The 19205-nt window shown below is 40.0% G+C and overlaps 1 protein-coding gene across 1 annotated transcript in view; it reads right to left on the bottom strand.

Annotated features, from left to right (window-relative positions):
• Nucleotides 1–19205, bottom strand: part of Hibch (3-hydroxyisobutyryl-Coenzyme A hydrolase) — a 75949-nt gene that overhangs the window by 17496 nt on the left and 39248 nt on the right. The window contains exons 7-9 of the mRNA NM_146108.2: nucleotides 18310–18388; nucleotides 2158–2303; nucleotides 558–644 (exon numbers count right to left, since the gene is read on the bottom strand). Of these exons, the coding sequence (NP_666220.1) occupies nucleotides 558–644; nucleotides 2158–2303; nucleotides 18310–18388 (312 nt within the window). The remainder of the gene's footprint in view (nucleotides 1–557; nucleotides 645–2157; nucleotides 2304–18309; nucleotides 18389–19205) is intronic.

The raw sequence follows: 19205 nt of genomic DNA, 5'->3' as shown, positions 1-19205 counted from the left end.
GTGTGTGTGTGTGTGTGTGTGTGCGCGCGCGCGCACCTGTCTCCACCTTCTCAGAGTTGAGGTTACACGTGTACCATATCTAGCTTTACAAAAAGGACCCATAAGTGGGTACTGGGGATCAAATCAAGGCCCTGCTATGCTTGTGCAGCAAGCACTTTACTGACTCAGTTGCTACCTCCCCAGCCCTTACTTTGGCCTTTTAAAGAAAACTTAGGAAACATAAGTAAGAAATTAAACATTGCAGCAGATTTTATTATTAGCGTTTTATTTTAGCAGCTCCACAAATAGTCTGAACGTTGAACCAGTCACAGAAATGCCACAGAGCACTGCAAAAGCCTTTGCAAAAGCTCCTTCTAAGGCCAAACACTGAAGTTCCAAAGGGAAGCTTTTGCGGAAGAGGGCCGGAATCAGATGGCTATCTCAACGCTGACGCTCTGGTACTCTCACCAAGCCTTAAACTAAGTGATCCTCAATATGCCTTCTCTATCCACACACCAGTACTTACCACGGCTCACTGTTCAAACACTTTATGTTCTCAGGGATTTGAAACTGCTTACCTTGGCATGATAGCTTTCTAAGACACCTGCAACATCCTCAGCTGAAGGTGACTTTAAGGCTAACAGCTCCTCCTCCAACACACGCAACTAAATGGAAAGAAAACAAGGCATGGAGCTCCACAGAAGCACAGAAAGCTTTAACCTCTCGGGATCCTTATCTTAGAATCCATGCTCTGTCCACATAACCCCTAGAAGAAACTTGGACTGCAGCTATGTACACATATTGCCACACAACAAATGCTACCTCTGAAGGGTGGACAAGATGGAAAATGAAGGAGCCCTTGTGATGTGGGACCAGCTTAGCATCCCTCCTTCAAAATTGAGACATTGCAGGTGCCAAGCCTTTGAAAGATCTTATGTATACATTTCATTGTAAATGAACTTTAAGTAGCACTGTCAGGTGACTTGTGTGGGGCTGGGGTGGTTTGAATAGGAAGGGTCCCCATAGACTCATAGATTTGAATGCTCAGTAATCATGGAGTGGCAGTATTAGAAGGTGTGGCCTTGCTGGAGGAAGTCTGTCACACTAGGTGGACTTTGAGGTTTCAAATGTTCAAACCAGGCCCAGTGTCTCTTTTTTCTTCATGCTGTCTGCCGATCCAGGTGTAGAGCTCTTGGCTCCTTCTTTAGCACCTTGTCTACCTGCATGACACCACGCTTCCTGTCATGACAATAACTGACTAAACCTCTGAACCTACAAGCCAGCCCTAGCTAAATGTTTTCTTTATAACAATTGCTGTGGTTATGGTGTCTCCTCACATCAATGGAAACCCTAAGAAAGGGCACAAAGTCCACAGACATCTCTGTCTAATGTGTACAAATGATCCTACAGCCACAGAGGACTTTCTACTGCTTCCAAAACAAAGCCAATATTTTCCTATCCAAGTGTGCAATTGACTCTTGTGCCAGTATTTCAACTGAAATGCTCCTTCTGGCAACACTCACCCTAAGGCCACACTGCAACCTATAGGAAAAACAATCTATGGCTCTTCCTAACAGGTCATTTTCTGTTTCAGTCAAGCCTTTGTTTTGTACACACCCGATTATCTTCTGTTTTTTGTTGGCCTTGAGAATGGATACACACCTGCTGCAGGTAATATCCCCAGGCAAGCTGACAGAGCAAGGCACAGGCTGTGAACCAGCTTCCTCCTTCTTTTATTCTAGAACATTCTTTCCTCAAGATTAAAGAGCTCATCATTTTACTGTATAATTTTGGCTTTACATACCAGATTTATTTTTAAGTTGGCCACTATTCTGTTGTTAAACCAACACTACATGTTTGGAAATATCCACTGAAGGTACCAGCTCAGGTACCATTAGTTCTGTTTTGCTTATGGAAGCTGAGAGACAGAAAGCTTAGTCACCTTGCCCAGCATGGTGACAGGAACATACACTAATGTTCTCAGCCCTGGAAAGGTGAGGGCAGCTTGGACAGTGTGGCAGAGGAAAGGGAATGTGGGGAGTGTGGGTGGGGTGGGGGAGGGGTTAAGTACTTTCTCTAAGGTTACACAGCTAAAGCAATAAATTTAGCATTCACACCCATACTTACCAAAAACCTGTGATCATCTCAACCATTCCTAGCAAACATCTAAACAAATACCTTTTCCGAATCTACAAAGTGTGTGGCAATTCCCGCTCTGTGCACATCTCTTCCCTTTAGTCTGTATCCTGTCAGTGCAAGGAAGTAACCGAGTTTTCCTTGAAGTCTTGGCAAGAAATAACCTCCACCCACATCAGGAAATAGTCCTGTAATTAATAGCAAAAAGAATAATTCAAATAGTCCTGCAATTAAGAATAGCAAAAAGAATAATTCAAACAGGAAGTAGAGATAGCATCTTTTACTCAGCCATTTCTGTACAGACTGTGAATCTGTACAATGAATATTAAGTTATGTGTTATACAATGAGCCCAAATCACAAAAAAGTATTATGAATTATTAACTTAGTTTGGAAATTTTCAAAATCCTTTCATCTTATTACACTAGATGTTGGTGAGGTAGGTGGCTGTAGACTGTCTGTACAATAGGAGTATGCAATACTGGCATTGCAGGACTGGATGGCTCACTGAGGACCTTGAGTTTGACCCCTAGAATTCATATTTAAAAACCCAGATGTGGTAGCATCTGATTGCAACCCCAGAGCTGGACAAGAGAACACCAGAGAGGTGCCAGGGCTAGCTAGACTAGCTTGATAGTGAGTTCCAGGCCAGTGAAGAGACCTTGTCTCAAAACAAAAGGTGGATGGTCCCTAAAGGACAACTCCTGACAAAATATTTGCTTTCCAATGAGTATGTATAGAACAAATTAACAGCATATTGTTAATCTGAGAGAGCCTTATGATAGAACCCAGAGTGGCCTTGAACTTGTGATCTCTTTTCTCAGCAATGTAACTGCATTATTTAAAGACCGAGCTTTGGGTATATCATATTGTAAGGGGATGCCCTAACCCCACAGGACCATCTTTACAGGAAGAAACATATACACAGAGGCATGTGAAGACATGGCAAGAAAGCTGCCATCTAAAAGCCAAGGAAAGAGACTCAGGAGAAAGCAAGCTTGCCAACACCTTGATTTTGGCTTTCAGCTTTCAGAAATGTGAGAATTAGTATGTTGTTTTAAACCAACCAGTCTATGCTTTTGTCAAAGAGGTTCAAGTTGACAAACAGTCTCAAATCTAGCTGTGCCTTTTCCCAATACCAAACTCTAGATCTGCCTTTTACAAGGTCACATGGCTATTAAGTATTTCTACATGGCAAAACCTCAATTCCGGACTTGTATCCCTTCAACTATGTTTCTTCCCTGATCAGCCTCTAATCCAAAGCACAAACTGAACTGTTTGGTGCTATCCCTAGTTATGCCAGGTCTCCCCATCTGGGGCTCACTTTAGAACTCCTCATACCATCATACTGTATGAGGAGAGGCTCTGAGCCTAGAGAAGGGAAAAAAGCGCTAAGTGGAATACCAGAGAGACCAGACAACACCAGATCCACCAACTAGATGAAGAGCAAGGGTCTGGGCCGCAGCAGGCACAGAGATAGGTCTTGCCTCTGTACTCAGAAATATTCAAGAGTAGCTTAACTCATTGTCCTCATCCTACATGGAAATAAAACCAACCAAACCTAAAACATCTAACTAGAACACAGGGGTTCCAAACAACTTACATTCATCCTAGAAGGAAGTGCATGAACATTTGGAAGAACTGAAAAACTCAAAAACCAGGCATGACAGTGCATCCTTTTAATCCCGGGCATCAAGTACAGTCAGGCAGGTCTCTAAATTTAAGGTTAGCCAGGACCAGTCAGGGATACATAATGTCAACAAAAAGAATGGGTCAGGTAGGTGCAGAACAAGCTGGGGGGGGGGTGATGGGGGAGGTGGGAGGAAGAAAAATGAAATAAAACAACAGAAAGTCTTCAAAAGTGTCCAGCACACTACAAAAGAAGAGTTGTACTTAAGATCTAATAAAAAATTACTAGCTGTCTTCGTCAGGATCTCTACTACTATGATGAAATGCCATGACCAAAAGCAAGTTATGGAGGAAAGGGATTATTTGGCTTACACTTCCACAGCACTGTTCATCACTGAAGGAAGTCAGATCAGGAACTCAAACACGGTGGGAACCTAAAGGCAGGAGCTGATGCAGAGGCCATCGTGGGGTGCTGCTTACTGGTTTTCTCTTTATGACTTATTCAGCTTGCTTTCTCATAGGACTCAGGACCACCAGTCCAGGGATGGTACCACCTACAACAGGCCAGGCCCTCCCACATCAATCACTAAATAAGAAAATATCCTATATGCTCGCCTATAGCCCCATCTAATAGAAACATTTTCTTAATTGAGGCTCCCTCCTCTCAAATGACTTCAGCTTGTATCACGTTGATATAAAACTACCCAAAACACTAGCCATCTAGTAGTGCAAATCTTTAGTCCCAGCACTTAGGAGGCAGAGATAGGTAGATCTCTGAGTTCAGCACCTGTGTAGTCCATCTAGACCCTATCTCAAAGACACAAAACAAACAAAACCTAGACATCTAACATGGCAGAAAAATACAATGCACAGTGAGACTAAATCAACTGAAACTGACATAAATGCAAGAATTCACTCATATGTTCAAAAAACAGACAGAGAAGTTATATTTTTAGCAACTCAAATCCTATTTCCATAGATGAAAGTGAGATGAATGCATACACTGAATAACATTAGAAATACTAAGAGCAGGTTAGAATTTTCAGAGAGAAAAAAGTTTAAAATGTAGAAATAGAAACTGGACAAAATTAATTTAAAATGAACATAGAGTAGGGCTTGGTGCCTAGGTCTATAGTTCTAGCTGCTGGGAAGGCACAGAGTGACCACTGGCTCAAAGGCTACAGAATTGGCACCAGGCTGGCCTGAGTCACTCACAACACCATCTCAACATTTATATACCTGGGGATTCATCCCATAATCAGCCACCAAACCCAGACACTCTTGCATATGCCAGAAAGATTTTGCTGACAGGTCCCTGATAATAGCTGTCTATTGTGAGGCTATACCAGTGCCTGGCAAATACAGAAGTGGATGCTCACAGTCATCCATTGGATGGAACACACGGCCCCCAATGGAGGATCTAGAGAAAGTACCCAAGGAGCTAAAGGGGTCTGCAACCCTATAGGTGGAACAACAATATGAACTCACCAGTACCCCCAGAGCTCTTGTCTCTAGCCGCATATGTAGCAGAAGATGGCCTAGTCGGCCATCACTGGGAAGAGAGGCCCCTTGGTCTTACAAACTTTATATGCACCAGTACAGGGGAATCCCAGGGCCAAGAAGAGGGAGTGGGTGGGTAGGGGAGCAGGGCGGGGGGATAGCATTTGAAATGTAAATGAAGAAAATATCTAATAAAAATTGTTAAAAATATAAAATTGAAAAAAAAGAGTACCACAAACTTCTCCATAGAAATGGATCCAATCACCAGCTAACCAACAAAGACTGAAAAATTAGCTGCGTGATGCATGTGAATGCTTTTGCGCCTCGAAAGAGCTTTAACAATATGATTTATTTTAGTAATGTGTGAGTTTGTCAGAAAAGACACTGAAAAAATATGAATACAGAAAAATCTATTTTTAAAGCCTCCTGTGACAGTTTGTACATTCTACAGAATTCATCTTGGCATGTAGATTTTTTTTTATACCTGTGCCAAGTTTGTGATTTAAATATAATTCAGGAAGAGGCAGTTTTATCATACAGCCTCCTACATTGTACCTGAATCAATTTGTATCAATAGTTTTGAATGACTTTCACACTGTATTATACTTCCAATAGATCCTTTTAAGTATCAGTTGTTTCATCATCATATTATTGGATCACAGTTTTGAACCACTGACACTTTATATTTATATTTGAACTGTATTTTCTCTGGTTTCCAATGATGGTAATCAGTGAGTAGAATAAACCAACATGTTTAACCAAAGAGAAGAAGAAGAAGAAGAAGAAGAAGAAGAAGAAGAAGAAGAAGAAGAAGAAGAAGAAGAAGAAGAAGAAGAAGAAGAAGAAGAAGAAGAAAAAATAAAAGGTGAGGGCCTATTCCTCAGTGGTAGAGCACTTGCCTAGGACTGTGAGGCCTTGAGTTCAATCTGTTGTAACACACACACACACACAGATGGACGTGCATGTGTGCATACACAGGAAGAGTGCATTTAACATAATAAGGTGTAAAAGATGTATCTGAAAAGAGAAAAATATTTGAAGAGATAATTGAAAAAAATTCCAATTTTGAGAGAATGAATCCAAGTAGCCAAATGAACACATACACAAGAAAGATGAAGAGAACCACACCAAGAAATATTATTATCAAATAGCCTGAAGCCATTGGTTAAGAGAAAGCCTTAAGAACATCCTGAGACATGCAGACATATATTAACATAAAAACAAAAAATAGGGATGAAAATGAATTTTTCCATAGGAGACAATGTAAACTACAAGATGGTATCATAATATCTTCACAGTGGAGGAGTTTATTGGCTCAAAACATAGCTACATACCAAGTCTGATAGAACACATTCAAATCAGCTCCACCATGTAATGGCAAGCATTTTTCTCAAATTAAAAACAAAAAAACAACAACAAAAAACCCCCACTAAGTTGAAATGCACTTAGCAAACGTATAACCCATTGGGCACCCTCACTTAGCCACACAGCACTCTGCACTGCAGCTGTGCATCCTCATGAGCATGGGGCCCACCAGGAGCTGAGCCAGAGCACAGGAATGGCTCATCACATAGCATTTGCCAGGGAATAAAGCAGACTTCAAAATTTGGAGTGCAGTTTCTAACAAATGTGTAGGTAAAAAGCGATTTTTTTAAAATGCCAATTAACCTGCTCTTACTTGAAAAGACAAGGGAAAAAGAGCTGCAAATGAAAACTAAAGTAGATGAAAAAAAGTGATAAACATCACACAAAACCAAACTCTAATATTTAAGATCAACACAGATGACAAACTTCAAATTAGAATGATTGGGGGGGGATAGACTAATGATTAATCAAGAATAAGAGAGACAGAAAATACTATGGAATCAACACATAAGACTATCCCAGGTAGCTTTACACTAATGTATTGTACAAATTCCTTCAAAGACTCAACCTGCCAATGCTTGTTCAGGGTCACTTGACTGGCCCAGTGTGTTCCAGAGGCTTCAAATCTATGATTATAAACTTTTTCAAAAAGAGAACTACCAGCCTCCATAGCTTTACTGATACATTCTACAAAACATTTAGAACATAGAGAAAATGATAATAATTTACACAAGCTATTCCATAAAAGGGAAACAGTGTTACCAATACACATGCAAAGAAAGATCATTATAAATTAGACTGCAAACCCCTCATAATCATAGCTGCAAAATTACAAATAAAGTTTCAGCAGATCAAATTAAACAACATACTAAAAGGACTACTAATATGAGATGAAGATGTAACATATGGTAAATTTACACTTAAAAGCCAAATAATTTACCATTAACAAATTTTGTAAAAGCCAATGTTCATCACAATAGATACAGAAAGAAAATATCTGACAAAATCCAAAGTCTATTTTTCAGCCGCATGGAAAGAATGTTTTTCGCACTTACATAAGAGTAGAGAGTTCTCTTATTAGTAAATTAGCAACACATCTGAAAGCTCTGGAACAAGAAGGAATGATACCCCCCAAAAAGTAGATGGAAAGAAATAAACACAGGGCTAAAGTCAATGAAATAGAAACAAATAACAAAATCATACAAAGAATCAATTAAACACTTAGTTCTTTGTGAAAAATCAACAAGTATGACAAGCCCAACCCAAATCAACTAGAAGACAAAGAAAGAGGATCCAATGGAATAAAATTCGAGATAAAAATGAGACACCAACAGACACTAAGGAAATCAGACAATCATAAGGACAACTTTAAAAATCTGTATTCTACCCAACTGGAAAATCTAAAAGAAATGAATGACTTTCTTGATCTAAATGAACTACACTAACTGAATGCAGGAGATGGAAGAGAGCATCTCAGACATAGAAGATAAAATAGAAGAAACTGACACATCAGGCAAAGAAACTGTTCTATCTAAAAAAATTCCTGACCCAAAATATTCAGGAAATCTGGGATACCAGGAAAAAATATAACCTAAGAAAAATAGGGGAAGGTGAAGATTCCCAGCTCCAAGGCCCAGATAATATTCTCAACAAAATCATAGAAGAAAACTTTCCCAACCTAAAGAAAGAGATGCCTATAAACATACAAGAAGCTTAGAGAACACCAATCAGACTAGACAAGAAAAGAAAATCCTCCAACCCAAGGAAGACAACCACATCCAAGAAAACACAGGAAACAAATAACTCCATATGAGCAAAAACAAGGGAAGGACACACACACACACACACACACACACACACACACACACACACACACACATCCTAACACCATCAACTTCAAAATAACAGGAAATAACAATCACTGGTCATTAATATCTGTCAATATCAACGTACTCAATTCCCCAATAAAAAGACACAGGCTAATGGAATGGATGCAAAAACAGGATCCATTATTCTGCTACATACAAGAAGCAATCCTCAGCAATAAAGATAGATATTACCTTGGAGAAAAGGGCTGAAAAAAAAAGTTTTCCAAGCAAATGGTTCCAAGAAGCAAGTTGGAGTAGCCATTCTAACATCTAATAAAATAGCCTTTCAACCAAAATTAATCAAAAGAGACAGAGAAGTACACTTCATACTCATCAAAGAAAAATATCTACCAAGATGATATCTCGATTCTGAACATCTATGCCTCAAACAGAAGGGGAAGGGTACCCACATTTGTTAAAGAAACATTGCTAAAGCTTCATTAATAGTGGGATACTTCAACATACCACTCTCACCAACTGATAGATCCCCATCACTCTGCAGAGGGCTCAAATCCAAATATATCAAGGACATCAGCATAAAACCAGATACCCTGAATCTGTTACAACAGAAAAGTGGGAAGTAGCCTTGACTTCATTCACACCAGAAAGGACTTTCTGACCAGGACACCAATAGCATAGACACTAAGATGAGCAATTAATACATGAGACACCGTGAAACTGAAAAGGTTTTATAATGCAAAGAACATCATTATTCAGGCAACGTATCAGCCTACAAAATGGGAAGAAATCATTATCAATTAAGTATCTAATAGAGGGTTAGTATCTAGAATGTATAAAGATCTACAAAAAGCAAACAAGCAAACAAACAAAAGATCTTAACATCAACAAAACAAATAAGTCAATTTTAAAAGTATTCTACAAAACTAAGCATATAGACTCGAGCCCCGGGCTACCTTGCCAGCAGAGTCTTGCCCAACACCCGCAAGGGCCCACACGGGACTCCCCACGGGACCCTAAGACCTCTGGTGAGTGGAACACAGCGCCTGTCCCAATCCAATCGCGGGGAACTTGAGACTGTGGTACATAGGGAAGCAGGCTACCCGGGCCTGATCTGGGGCACAAGTCCCTTCCGCTCGACTCGAGCCCCGGGCTTCCTTGCCAGCAGAGTCTTGCCCAACACCCGCAAGGGCCCACACGGGACTCCCCACGGGATCCTAAGACCTCTGGTGAGTGGAACACAGCGCCTGCCCCAATCCAATCGCGCGGAACTTGAGACTGCGGTACATAGGGAAGCAGGCTACCCGGGCCTGATCTGGGGCACAAGTCCCTTCCGCTCGACTCGAGCCCCGGGCTACCTTGCCAGCAGAGTCTTGCCCAACACCCGCAAGGGCCCACACGGGACTCCCCACGGGACCCTAGGACCTCTAGTGAGTGGAACACAACTTCTGCCAGGAGTCTGGTTCGAACACCAGATATCTGGGTACCTGCCTTGCAAGAAGAGAGATTGCCTGCAGAGAATACTCTGCCCACTGAAACTAAGGAGAGTGCTACCCTCCAGGTCTGCTCATAGAGGCTAACAGAGTCACCTGAAGAACAAGCTCTTAACAGTGACAACTAAAACAGCTAGCTTCAGAGATTACCAGATGGCGAAAGGCAAACGTAAGAATCCTACTAACAGAAATCAAGACCACTCACCATCATCAGAACGCAGCACTCCCACCCCACCTAGTCCTGGGCACCCCAACACAACCGAAAATCTAGACCCAGATTTAAAAACATTTCTCATGATGATGATAGAGGACATCAAGAAGGACTTTCATAAGTCACTTAAAGAATTACAGGAGAGCACTGCTAAAGAGTTACAGGCCCTTAAAGAAAAGCAGGAAAACACAGCCAAACAGGTAGAAATCATTAAAGAAAAACAGGAAAACACATCCAAACAGGTGATGGAAATGAACAAAACCATACTAGAACTAAAAGGGGAAGTAGACACAATAAAGAAAACCCAAAGCGAGGCAACGCTGGAGATAGAAACCCTAGGAAAGAGATCTGGAACCATAGATGCGAGCATCAGCAAGAGAATACAAGAAATGGAAGAGAGAATCTCAGGTGCAGAAGATTCCATAGAGAACATCGACACAACAGTCAAAGAAAATACAAAATGCAAAAGGATCCTAACTCAAAACATCCAGGTAATCCAGGACTCAATGAGAAGACCAAACCTACGGATAATAGGAATTGATGAGAATGAAGATTTTCAACTTAAAGGGCCAGCTAATATCTTCAACAAAATAATAGAAGAAAACTTCCCAAACATAAAAAAAGAGATGCCCATGATCATACAAGAAGCCTACAGAACTCCAAATAGACTGGACCAGAAAAGAAATTCCTCCCGACACATAATAATCAGAACAACAAATGCACTAAATAAAGATAGAATATTAAAAGCAGTAAGGGAGAAAGGTCAAGTAACATATAAAGGAAGGCCTATCAGAATTACACCAGACTTTTCACCAGAGACTATGAAAGCCAGAAGAGCCTGGACAGATGTTATACAGACACTAAGAGAACACAAATGCCAGCCCAGGCTACTATACCCGGCCAAACTCTCAATTACCATAGATGGAGAAACCAAAGTATTCCACGACAAAACCAAATTCACACAATATCTTTCCACGAATCCAGCCCTTCAAAGGATAATAACAGAAAAGAAGCAATACAAGGACGGAAATCACGCCCTAGAACAACCAAGAAAGTAATCATTCAACAAACCAAAAAGAAGACAGCCACAAGAACAGAATGCCAACTCTAACAACAAAAATAAAAGGGAGCAACAATTACTTTTCCTTAATATCTCTTAATATCAATGGACTCAATTCCCCAATAAAAAGACATAGACTAACAGACTGGCTACACAAACAGGACCCAACATTCTGCTGCTTACAGGAAACCCATCTCAGGGAAAAAGACAGACACTACCTCAGAGTGAAAGGCTGGAAAACAATTTTCCAAGCAAATGGACTGAAGAAACAAGCTGGAGTAGCCATTTTAATATCGGATAAAATCGACTTCCAACCCAAAGTTATCAAAAAAGACAAGGAGGGACACTTCATACTCATCAAAGGTAAAATCCTCCAAGAGGAACTCTCAATTCTGAATATCTACGCACCAAATGCAAGGGCAGCCACATTCATTAGAGACACTTTAGTAAAGCTCAAAGCATACATTGCACCTCACACAATAATAGTGGGAGACTTCAACACACCACTTTCTTCAAAGGACAGATCGTGGAAACAGAAACTAAACAGGGACACAGTGAAACTAACAGAAGTTATGAAACAAATGGACCTGACAGATATCTACAGAACATTTTATCCTAAAACAAAAGGATATACCTTCTTCTCAGCACCTCACGGGACCTTCTCCAAAACTGACCATATAATTGGTCACAAAACAGGCCTCAATAGATACAAAAATATTGAAATTGTCCCATGTATCCTATCAGACCACCATGGCCTAAGACTGATCTTCAATAACAACATAAATAATGGAAAGCCAACATTCACGTGGAAACAGAATAACACTCTTCTCAATGATACCTTGGTCAAGGAAGGAATAAAGAAAGAAATTAAAGACTTTTTAGAGTTTAATGAAAATGAAGCCACAACGTACCCAAACCTATGGGACACAATGAAAGCATTTCTAAGAGGGAAACTCATAGCTCTGAGTGCCTCCAAGAAGAAACGGGAGACAGCACATACTAGCAGCTTGACAACACATCTAAAAGCCCTAGAAAAAAAGGAAGCAAATTCACCCAAGAGGAGTAGACGGCAGGAAATAATCAAACTCAGGGGTGAAATCAACCAAGTGGAAACAAGAAGAACTATTCAAAGAATTAACCAAACGAGGAGTTGGTTCTTTGAGAAAATCAACAAGATAGATAAACCCTTAGCTAGACTCACTAAAGGGCACAGGGACAAAATCCTAATTAACAAAATCAGAAATGAAAAGGGAGACATAACAACAGATCCTGAAGAAATCCAAAACACCATCAGATCCTTCTACAAAAGGCTATACTCAACAAAACTGGAAAACCTGGATGAAATGGACAAATTTCTGGACAGATACCAGGTACCAAAGTTGAATCAGGATCAAGTTGACCATCTAAACAGTCCCATATCACCTAAAGAAATAGAAGCAGTTATTAATAGTCTCCCAACCAAAAAAAGCCCAGGACCAGATGGGTTTAGTGCAGAGTTCTATCAGACCTTCAAAGAAGATCTAATTCCAATTCTGCACAAACTATTTCACAAAATAGAAGTAGAAGGTACTCTACCCAACTCATTTTATGAAGCCACTATTACTCTGATACCTAAACCACAGAAAGATCCAACAAAGATAGAGAACTTCAGACCAATTTCTCTTATGAATATCGATGCAAAAATCCTCAATAAAATTCTCGCTAACCGAATCCAAGAACACATTAAAGCAATCATCCATCCTGACCAAGTAGGTTTTATTCCAGGGATGCAGGGATGGTTTAATATACGAAAATCCATCAATGTAATCCATTATATAAACAAACTCAAAGACAAAAACCACATGATCATCTCGTTAGATGCAGAAAAAGCATTTGACAAGATCCAACACCCATTTATGATCAAAGTTTTGGAAAGATCAGGAATTCAAGGCCCATACCTAAACATGATAAAAGCAATCTACAGCAAACCAGTAGCCAACATCAAAGTAAATGGAGAGAAGCTGGAAGCAATCCCACTAAAATCAGGGACTAGACAAGGCTGCCCACTTTCTCCCTACCTTTTCAACATAGTACTTGAAGTATTAGCCAGAGCAATTCGACAACAAAAGGAGATCAAGGGGATACAAATTGGAAAAGAGGAAGTCAAAATATCACTTTTTGCAGATGATATGATAGTATATATAAGTGACCCTAAAAATTCTACCAGAGAACTCCTAAACCTGATAAACAGCTTCGGTGAAGTAGCTGGATATAAAATTAACTCAAACAAGTCAATGGCCTTTCTCTATACAAAGAATAAACAGGCTGAGAAAGAAATTAGGGAAACAACACCCTTCTCAATAGTCACAAATAATATAAAATATCTTGGCGTGACTCTAACTAAGGAAGTGAAAGATCTGTATGATAAAAACTTCAAATCTCTGAAGAAAGAAATTAAGGAAGATCTCAGAAGATGGAAAGATCTCCCATGCTCATGGATTGGCAGGATCAACATTGTAAAAATGGCTATCTTGCCAAAAGCAATCTACAGATTCAATGCAATCCCCATCAAAATTCCAACTCAATTCTTCAACGAATTGGAAGGAGCAATTTGCAAATTTGTCTGGAATAACAAAAAACCTAGGACAGCAAAAAGTCTTCTCAAGAATAAAAGAACTTCTGGCGGAATCACCATGCCAGACCTAAAGCTTTACTACAGAGCAATTGTGATAAAAACTGCATGGTACTGGTATAGAGACAGACAAGTAGACCAATGGAATAGAATTGAAGACCCAGAAATGAACCCACACACCTATGGTCACTTGATCTTCGACAAGGGAGCTAAAACCATCCAGTGGAAGAAAGACAGCATTTTCAACAATTGGTGCTGGCACAACTGGTTGTTATCGTGTAGAAGAATGCGAATCGATCCATACTTATCTCCTTGTACTAAGGTCAAATCTAAGTGGATCAAGGAACTTCACATAAAACCAGAGACACTGAAACTTATAGAGGAGAAAGTGGGGAAAAGCCTTGAAGATATGGGCACAGGGGAAAAATTCCTGAACAGAACAGCAATGGCTTGTGCTGTAAGATCGAGAATTGACAAATGGGACCTAATGAAACTCCAAAGTTTCTGCAAGGCAAAAGACACCGTCAATAAGACAAAAAGACCACCAACAGATTGGGAAAGGATCTTTACCTATCCTAAATCAGATAGGGGACTAATATCCAACATATATAAAGAACTCAAGAAGGTGGACTTCAGAAAATCAAATAACCCCATTAAAAAATGGGGCTCAGAACTGAACAAAGAATTCTCACCTGAGGAATACCGAATGGCAGAGAAGCACTTGAAAAAATGTTCAACATCTTTAATCATCAGGGAAATGCAAATCAAAACAACCCTGAGATTCCACCTCACACCAGTGAGAATGGCTAAGATCAAAAATTCAGGTGACAGCAGATGCTGGCGTGGATGTGGAGAAAGAGGAACACTCCTCCATTGTTGGTGGGAGTGCAGGCTTGTACAACCACTCTGGAAATCAGTCTGGCGGTTCCTCAGAAAACTGGACATAGTACTACCGGAGGATCCAGCAATACCTCTCCTGGGCATATATCCAGAAGATGCCCCAACAGGTAAGAAGGACACATGCTCCACTATGTTCATAGCAGCCTTATTTATAATAGCCAGAAGCTGGAAAGAACCTAGATGCCCCTCAACAGAGGAATGGATACATAAAATGTGGTACATTTACACAATGGAGTACTACTCAGCTATTAAAAAGAATGAATTTATGAAATTCCTAGCCAAATGGATGGACCTGGAGGGCATCATCCTGAGTGAGGTAACACATTCACAAAGAAACTCACACAATATGTATTCACTGATAAGTGGATATTAGCCCCAAACCTAGGATACCCAAGATATAAGATATAATTTGCTAAACACATGAAACTCAAGAAGAATGAAGACTGAAGTGTGGACACTATGCCCCTCCTTAGATTTGGGAACAAAACACCCATGGAAGGAGTTACAGAGACAAAGTTTGGAGCTGAGATGAAAGGATGGACCATGTAGAGACTGCCATATCCAGGGATCCACCCCATAATCAGCATCCAAACGCTGACACCATTGCATACACTAGCAAGATTTTATTGAAAGGACCCAGATGTAGCTGTCTCTTGTGAGACTATGCCGGGGCCTAGCAAACACAGAAGTGGATGCTCACAGTCAGCTAATGGATGGATCATAGGGCTCCCAATGGAGGAGCTAGAGAAAGTAGCCAAGGAGCTAAAGGGATCTGCAACCCTATAGGTGGAACAACATTATGAACTAACCAGTACCCCGGAGCTCTTGACTCTAGCTGCATATATATCAAAAGATGGCCTAGTCGGCCATCACTGGAAAGAGAGGCCCATTGGACTTGCAAACTTTATATGCCCCAGTACAGGGGAACACCAGGGCCAAAAAGGGGGAGTGGGTGGGCAGGGGAGTGGGGGTGGGTGGATATGGGGGACTTTTGGTATAGCATTGGAAATGTAAATGAGTTAAATACCTAATAAAAAATGGAAAAAAAAAAACTAAGCATATAGCTCTTAAAAGGTGAAACACAAATGGCTGAGAATCACTTAAGAAATGTTCAATATCCTTTGCCATCAGGAAATGCAAATTAAAACTACTTCAAGTTTCCACCTGTCAGAATGACCAAGATCAATAAAACAAATGACAGTTCCTGCTGGCAAGGACATAGGGAAGAGGCAAAGTACAAACTTGGAACAGCCACTATGTAAATCAGTGTGGCAGTTCCTGAAGAAGATAGGACTCAATCTACCTCAAGATCTAGGCATACTACTCTTTTTTTTTTTTTTGAGACAAGGTTTCTCTGTGTAGCTCTGGCTGTCCTGGAACCCACTCTGTAGACCAGGCTGGCCTCGAACTCAGAATCCGCCTGCCTCTGCCTCCCGAGTGCTGGGATTAAAGGCGTACGCCACCACGCCCGGCTCTAGGTATACTACTCTTGAGCATGCTCAACCATGTTCATTTCTGCTCTATTCATGATAGTCAGAAACTGTAAATATAGATAGATAGATAGACAGATAGATAGATAGATAGATAGATAGATAGATAGATAGATAGATAGATAGACAGACAGACAGACAGACAGACAGATAGATAGATAGATAGATGAATACATAATTAAAATGTGATACATTTACATAATGAAGCTAGAAAATAATCATCTTGAGTGAGGCAACCCAGAGCCAAGACAACTTCTATGTTTTCTCCTATACGTGTATGTTAGCTTTTAAGCTTTCAATGTTTGGATTATAAGCTGAATAACTACAAAGGTTGGGTACCTAGTAAAAGTCAAGAGAGGAGGAGAGGATCTCCCAAGGAAGAAGACAATGTGCAGAGGGAGAGAGACTTTGGAACCCCTCTCCATCAAGGCTCAGAGATCTGTAAGGAAGAGAAGGCAGAAAGAGCAAAAGAGGTAGATGACTCCAAGAAAGCATGTCTTCCAGACACTACAGAACTAATGCACATATGAACTCAGAGAGACTATAGCACCATGCAGGTTCAAGCTATATGGGGGTTTCAGCACTGAGATGGTCAAGTGGACTCAACCCTCACCAAAAGCTATCTGCAACTGAAACCTGCTGGGAAAGAGAAAGTCAGCTTGCTTCAATGGAGTGTCACTGGGTATATCAATCACACTCCACAGTAGGCCCTGGGCTTAGGAGTAGTTGGTCATCACACAATGAACTCAATGTTATTTTTGTAGATTTCTGTTTCATTTTCCTTTGTTTTAGTCTTTTTCCCCCCTTACTGGTCTTTTACTTGTGTGTTTTGATTATTGGCTTTGTGTCTCTTGTGTGGAGAGATTATTTGCCTTTTTTGATTTTTCATTTTGAAGAAAAGAGAACATAAAGTTAGGTGGTAAGTATTCTAAGATCTGGAAGGAGTTGGAGGAAGGAAAAACATTATCAAAATATAATGCATGAAAAACTGTTTTCAATTACAAATGAAAAACATTATCTATAATATAAAGCAATAGGAGATAGACACAATTCTGGTAAAATACATATGAGACATACATACTGAAAACTGTATTTAAAACCTAAAAATTTACTTACTCATGGGTCTAAAGACACCATCTTATTAAGATGCCAACTCTTGGGCTGAGCTGCTGATTCACTCCATAAAGTATTTGCCATGTAAGTGTGAGTACCAGAGTTTAGATATGCAGCACCCATGTACAGTTAGGTATGGTGTGACACATGCCTAATATCTTAATTCTTGGAGGCTGGATACAAGAGAAATCATGAGGCTTGTTTGTCAAACAGTATAGTTGCATGGACCAGCTTCAGATTCAATGAAAGACTCTGTCTCAAAAATTAAGGTAGAGAGCAACAGAGAAAGACACCTAAGTTAGACCTCTGGCCTCCACAAACACAGGCACACAGTATGCATGTGTACACACACCCTCACTCACACAAACACATACACATAGAGCACACACATCAAAGAAGTCAATTCTACCTGAATTGATAGATTATAAACTTCACAAATACATAATAGAAGGAATTTTTTGTTGAAACTTACAAACTAAATTTTATATCGAAATACCAATGATCTATATAACTGAAGCAACTTAGGGAGAAGGGATAAAGATGGAACGTTATCACTACCTGATTTCAATAGTTACTGTAAGGCAATAGCAATCAAGATGGCAGGATGCTGACAGGATATTAACAGAGGCAGCATAGACATCTGACAGAGACAGAGGCAATTCAGTGAGCAAACAAGAGGTCTTTAACAAACCCTGATGGAATAACTCTCTTTTTAACACAAAATGGAAATGTTGATCTAGGAAACTCTCAATGTGTCACAGATGGAAATGTGAAGAAATTTTCCCTTATTAAGATTAACTACATGGTGCTAATATTCTTATATGTGACATACATCCCGAGCTAACACAAAGTGTCTTGTTTTTTTTATTTTAAGTTCTTTCATCATGGTATCTCACGTGGAGTCCTTTGTCTTCATGTGTAAAAATGTATAAAATATCTGAAATGTAGTAAAAGAATGTAATTCAAAAGTAATTACAAAAACTTTCTGGTATTTTTACCTATTCCCGTTTCTGGCATAGCAAAGAGAGACCTTTCTGTAGCCACTCGGAATTGACCATGGACTGAAAGACCAACTCCCTAGGGAAATAAGGAAAAAAATGCTTTAAAATATGGTAAAAAAAAATGAAAGCATTAACACACATATTATATTACACACATCTAATATTACAAAGCAAGTAGGTTTTACGTTATCTTTATATTCTACAGTAATTTGTTTCAGCATGTGGACTGCAAGGAGCCTCAAGTCTCAGAGTTTCAGATGAATTTGCATCTCTGATGTGAGGCTGGCCTGCCGTAAGTGGGTAGTTCCTGTCAGCAATGTGTACTGTGCTTTGGTCCTTCTCAGCATTACAGGACACTGGCTCTCAGGGAAGCTGAGTACTGCTTATTACTGGCAGTAATAACTAAGAGCGCATGATCAAGTTATTACAGAGAATTTAGTAATTTTGAAAAGAATATCTAACATATTTCTTTACTTACCTACTTCATCAAATAAAATTAGCAACACCATGATTTTCACATGCAGCATTTAATGAGACCAATTTTAAAACTCCTCCAAATTGGCTATACTATGAGATTTGATTAAAAGTCTACCTCAGACTTGACAAATGACACTGAAAAGGACAGCAGACACTGCATACAGCAATGCTAGAAACAGAAGTATACGTGAAGACCAGCTGTCCCTGTGCATGCTGACTGTTGTCACTGTCCTTCCCTTTGCTCTGCTCTGTCCATGCTGTTCCCAACCTCCCCCGTTCCCATTCTCATCTTAAGCAGTGACCTATGCCAAGCATTCACAACAATGCCAGGCTCTCTGTGGTCAGCTGACAACATTGCCCAAATCAGACCAAGCATGCACTTCAAACAACCATGAACTCTTACAATTCTCATGAAA

Source organism: Mus musculus, chromosome 1 (assembly GCF_000001635.26).
Source record: "Mus musculus strain C57BL/6J chromosome 1, GRCm38.p6 C57BL/6J".
NCBI classification, from domain to species: domain Eukaryota; kingdom Metazoa; phylum Chordata; class Mammalia; order Rodentia; family Muridae; genus Mus; species Mus musculus.
Note: the sequence above shows the minus strand (reverse complement) of the source record. Positions and strands in the feature narration are given on the sequence as shown.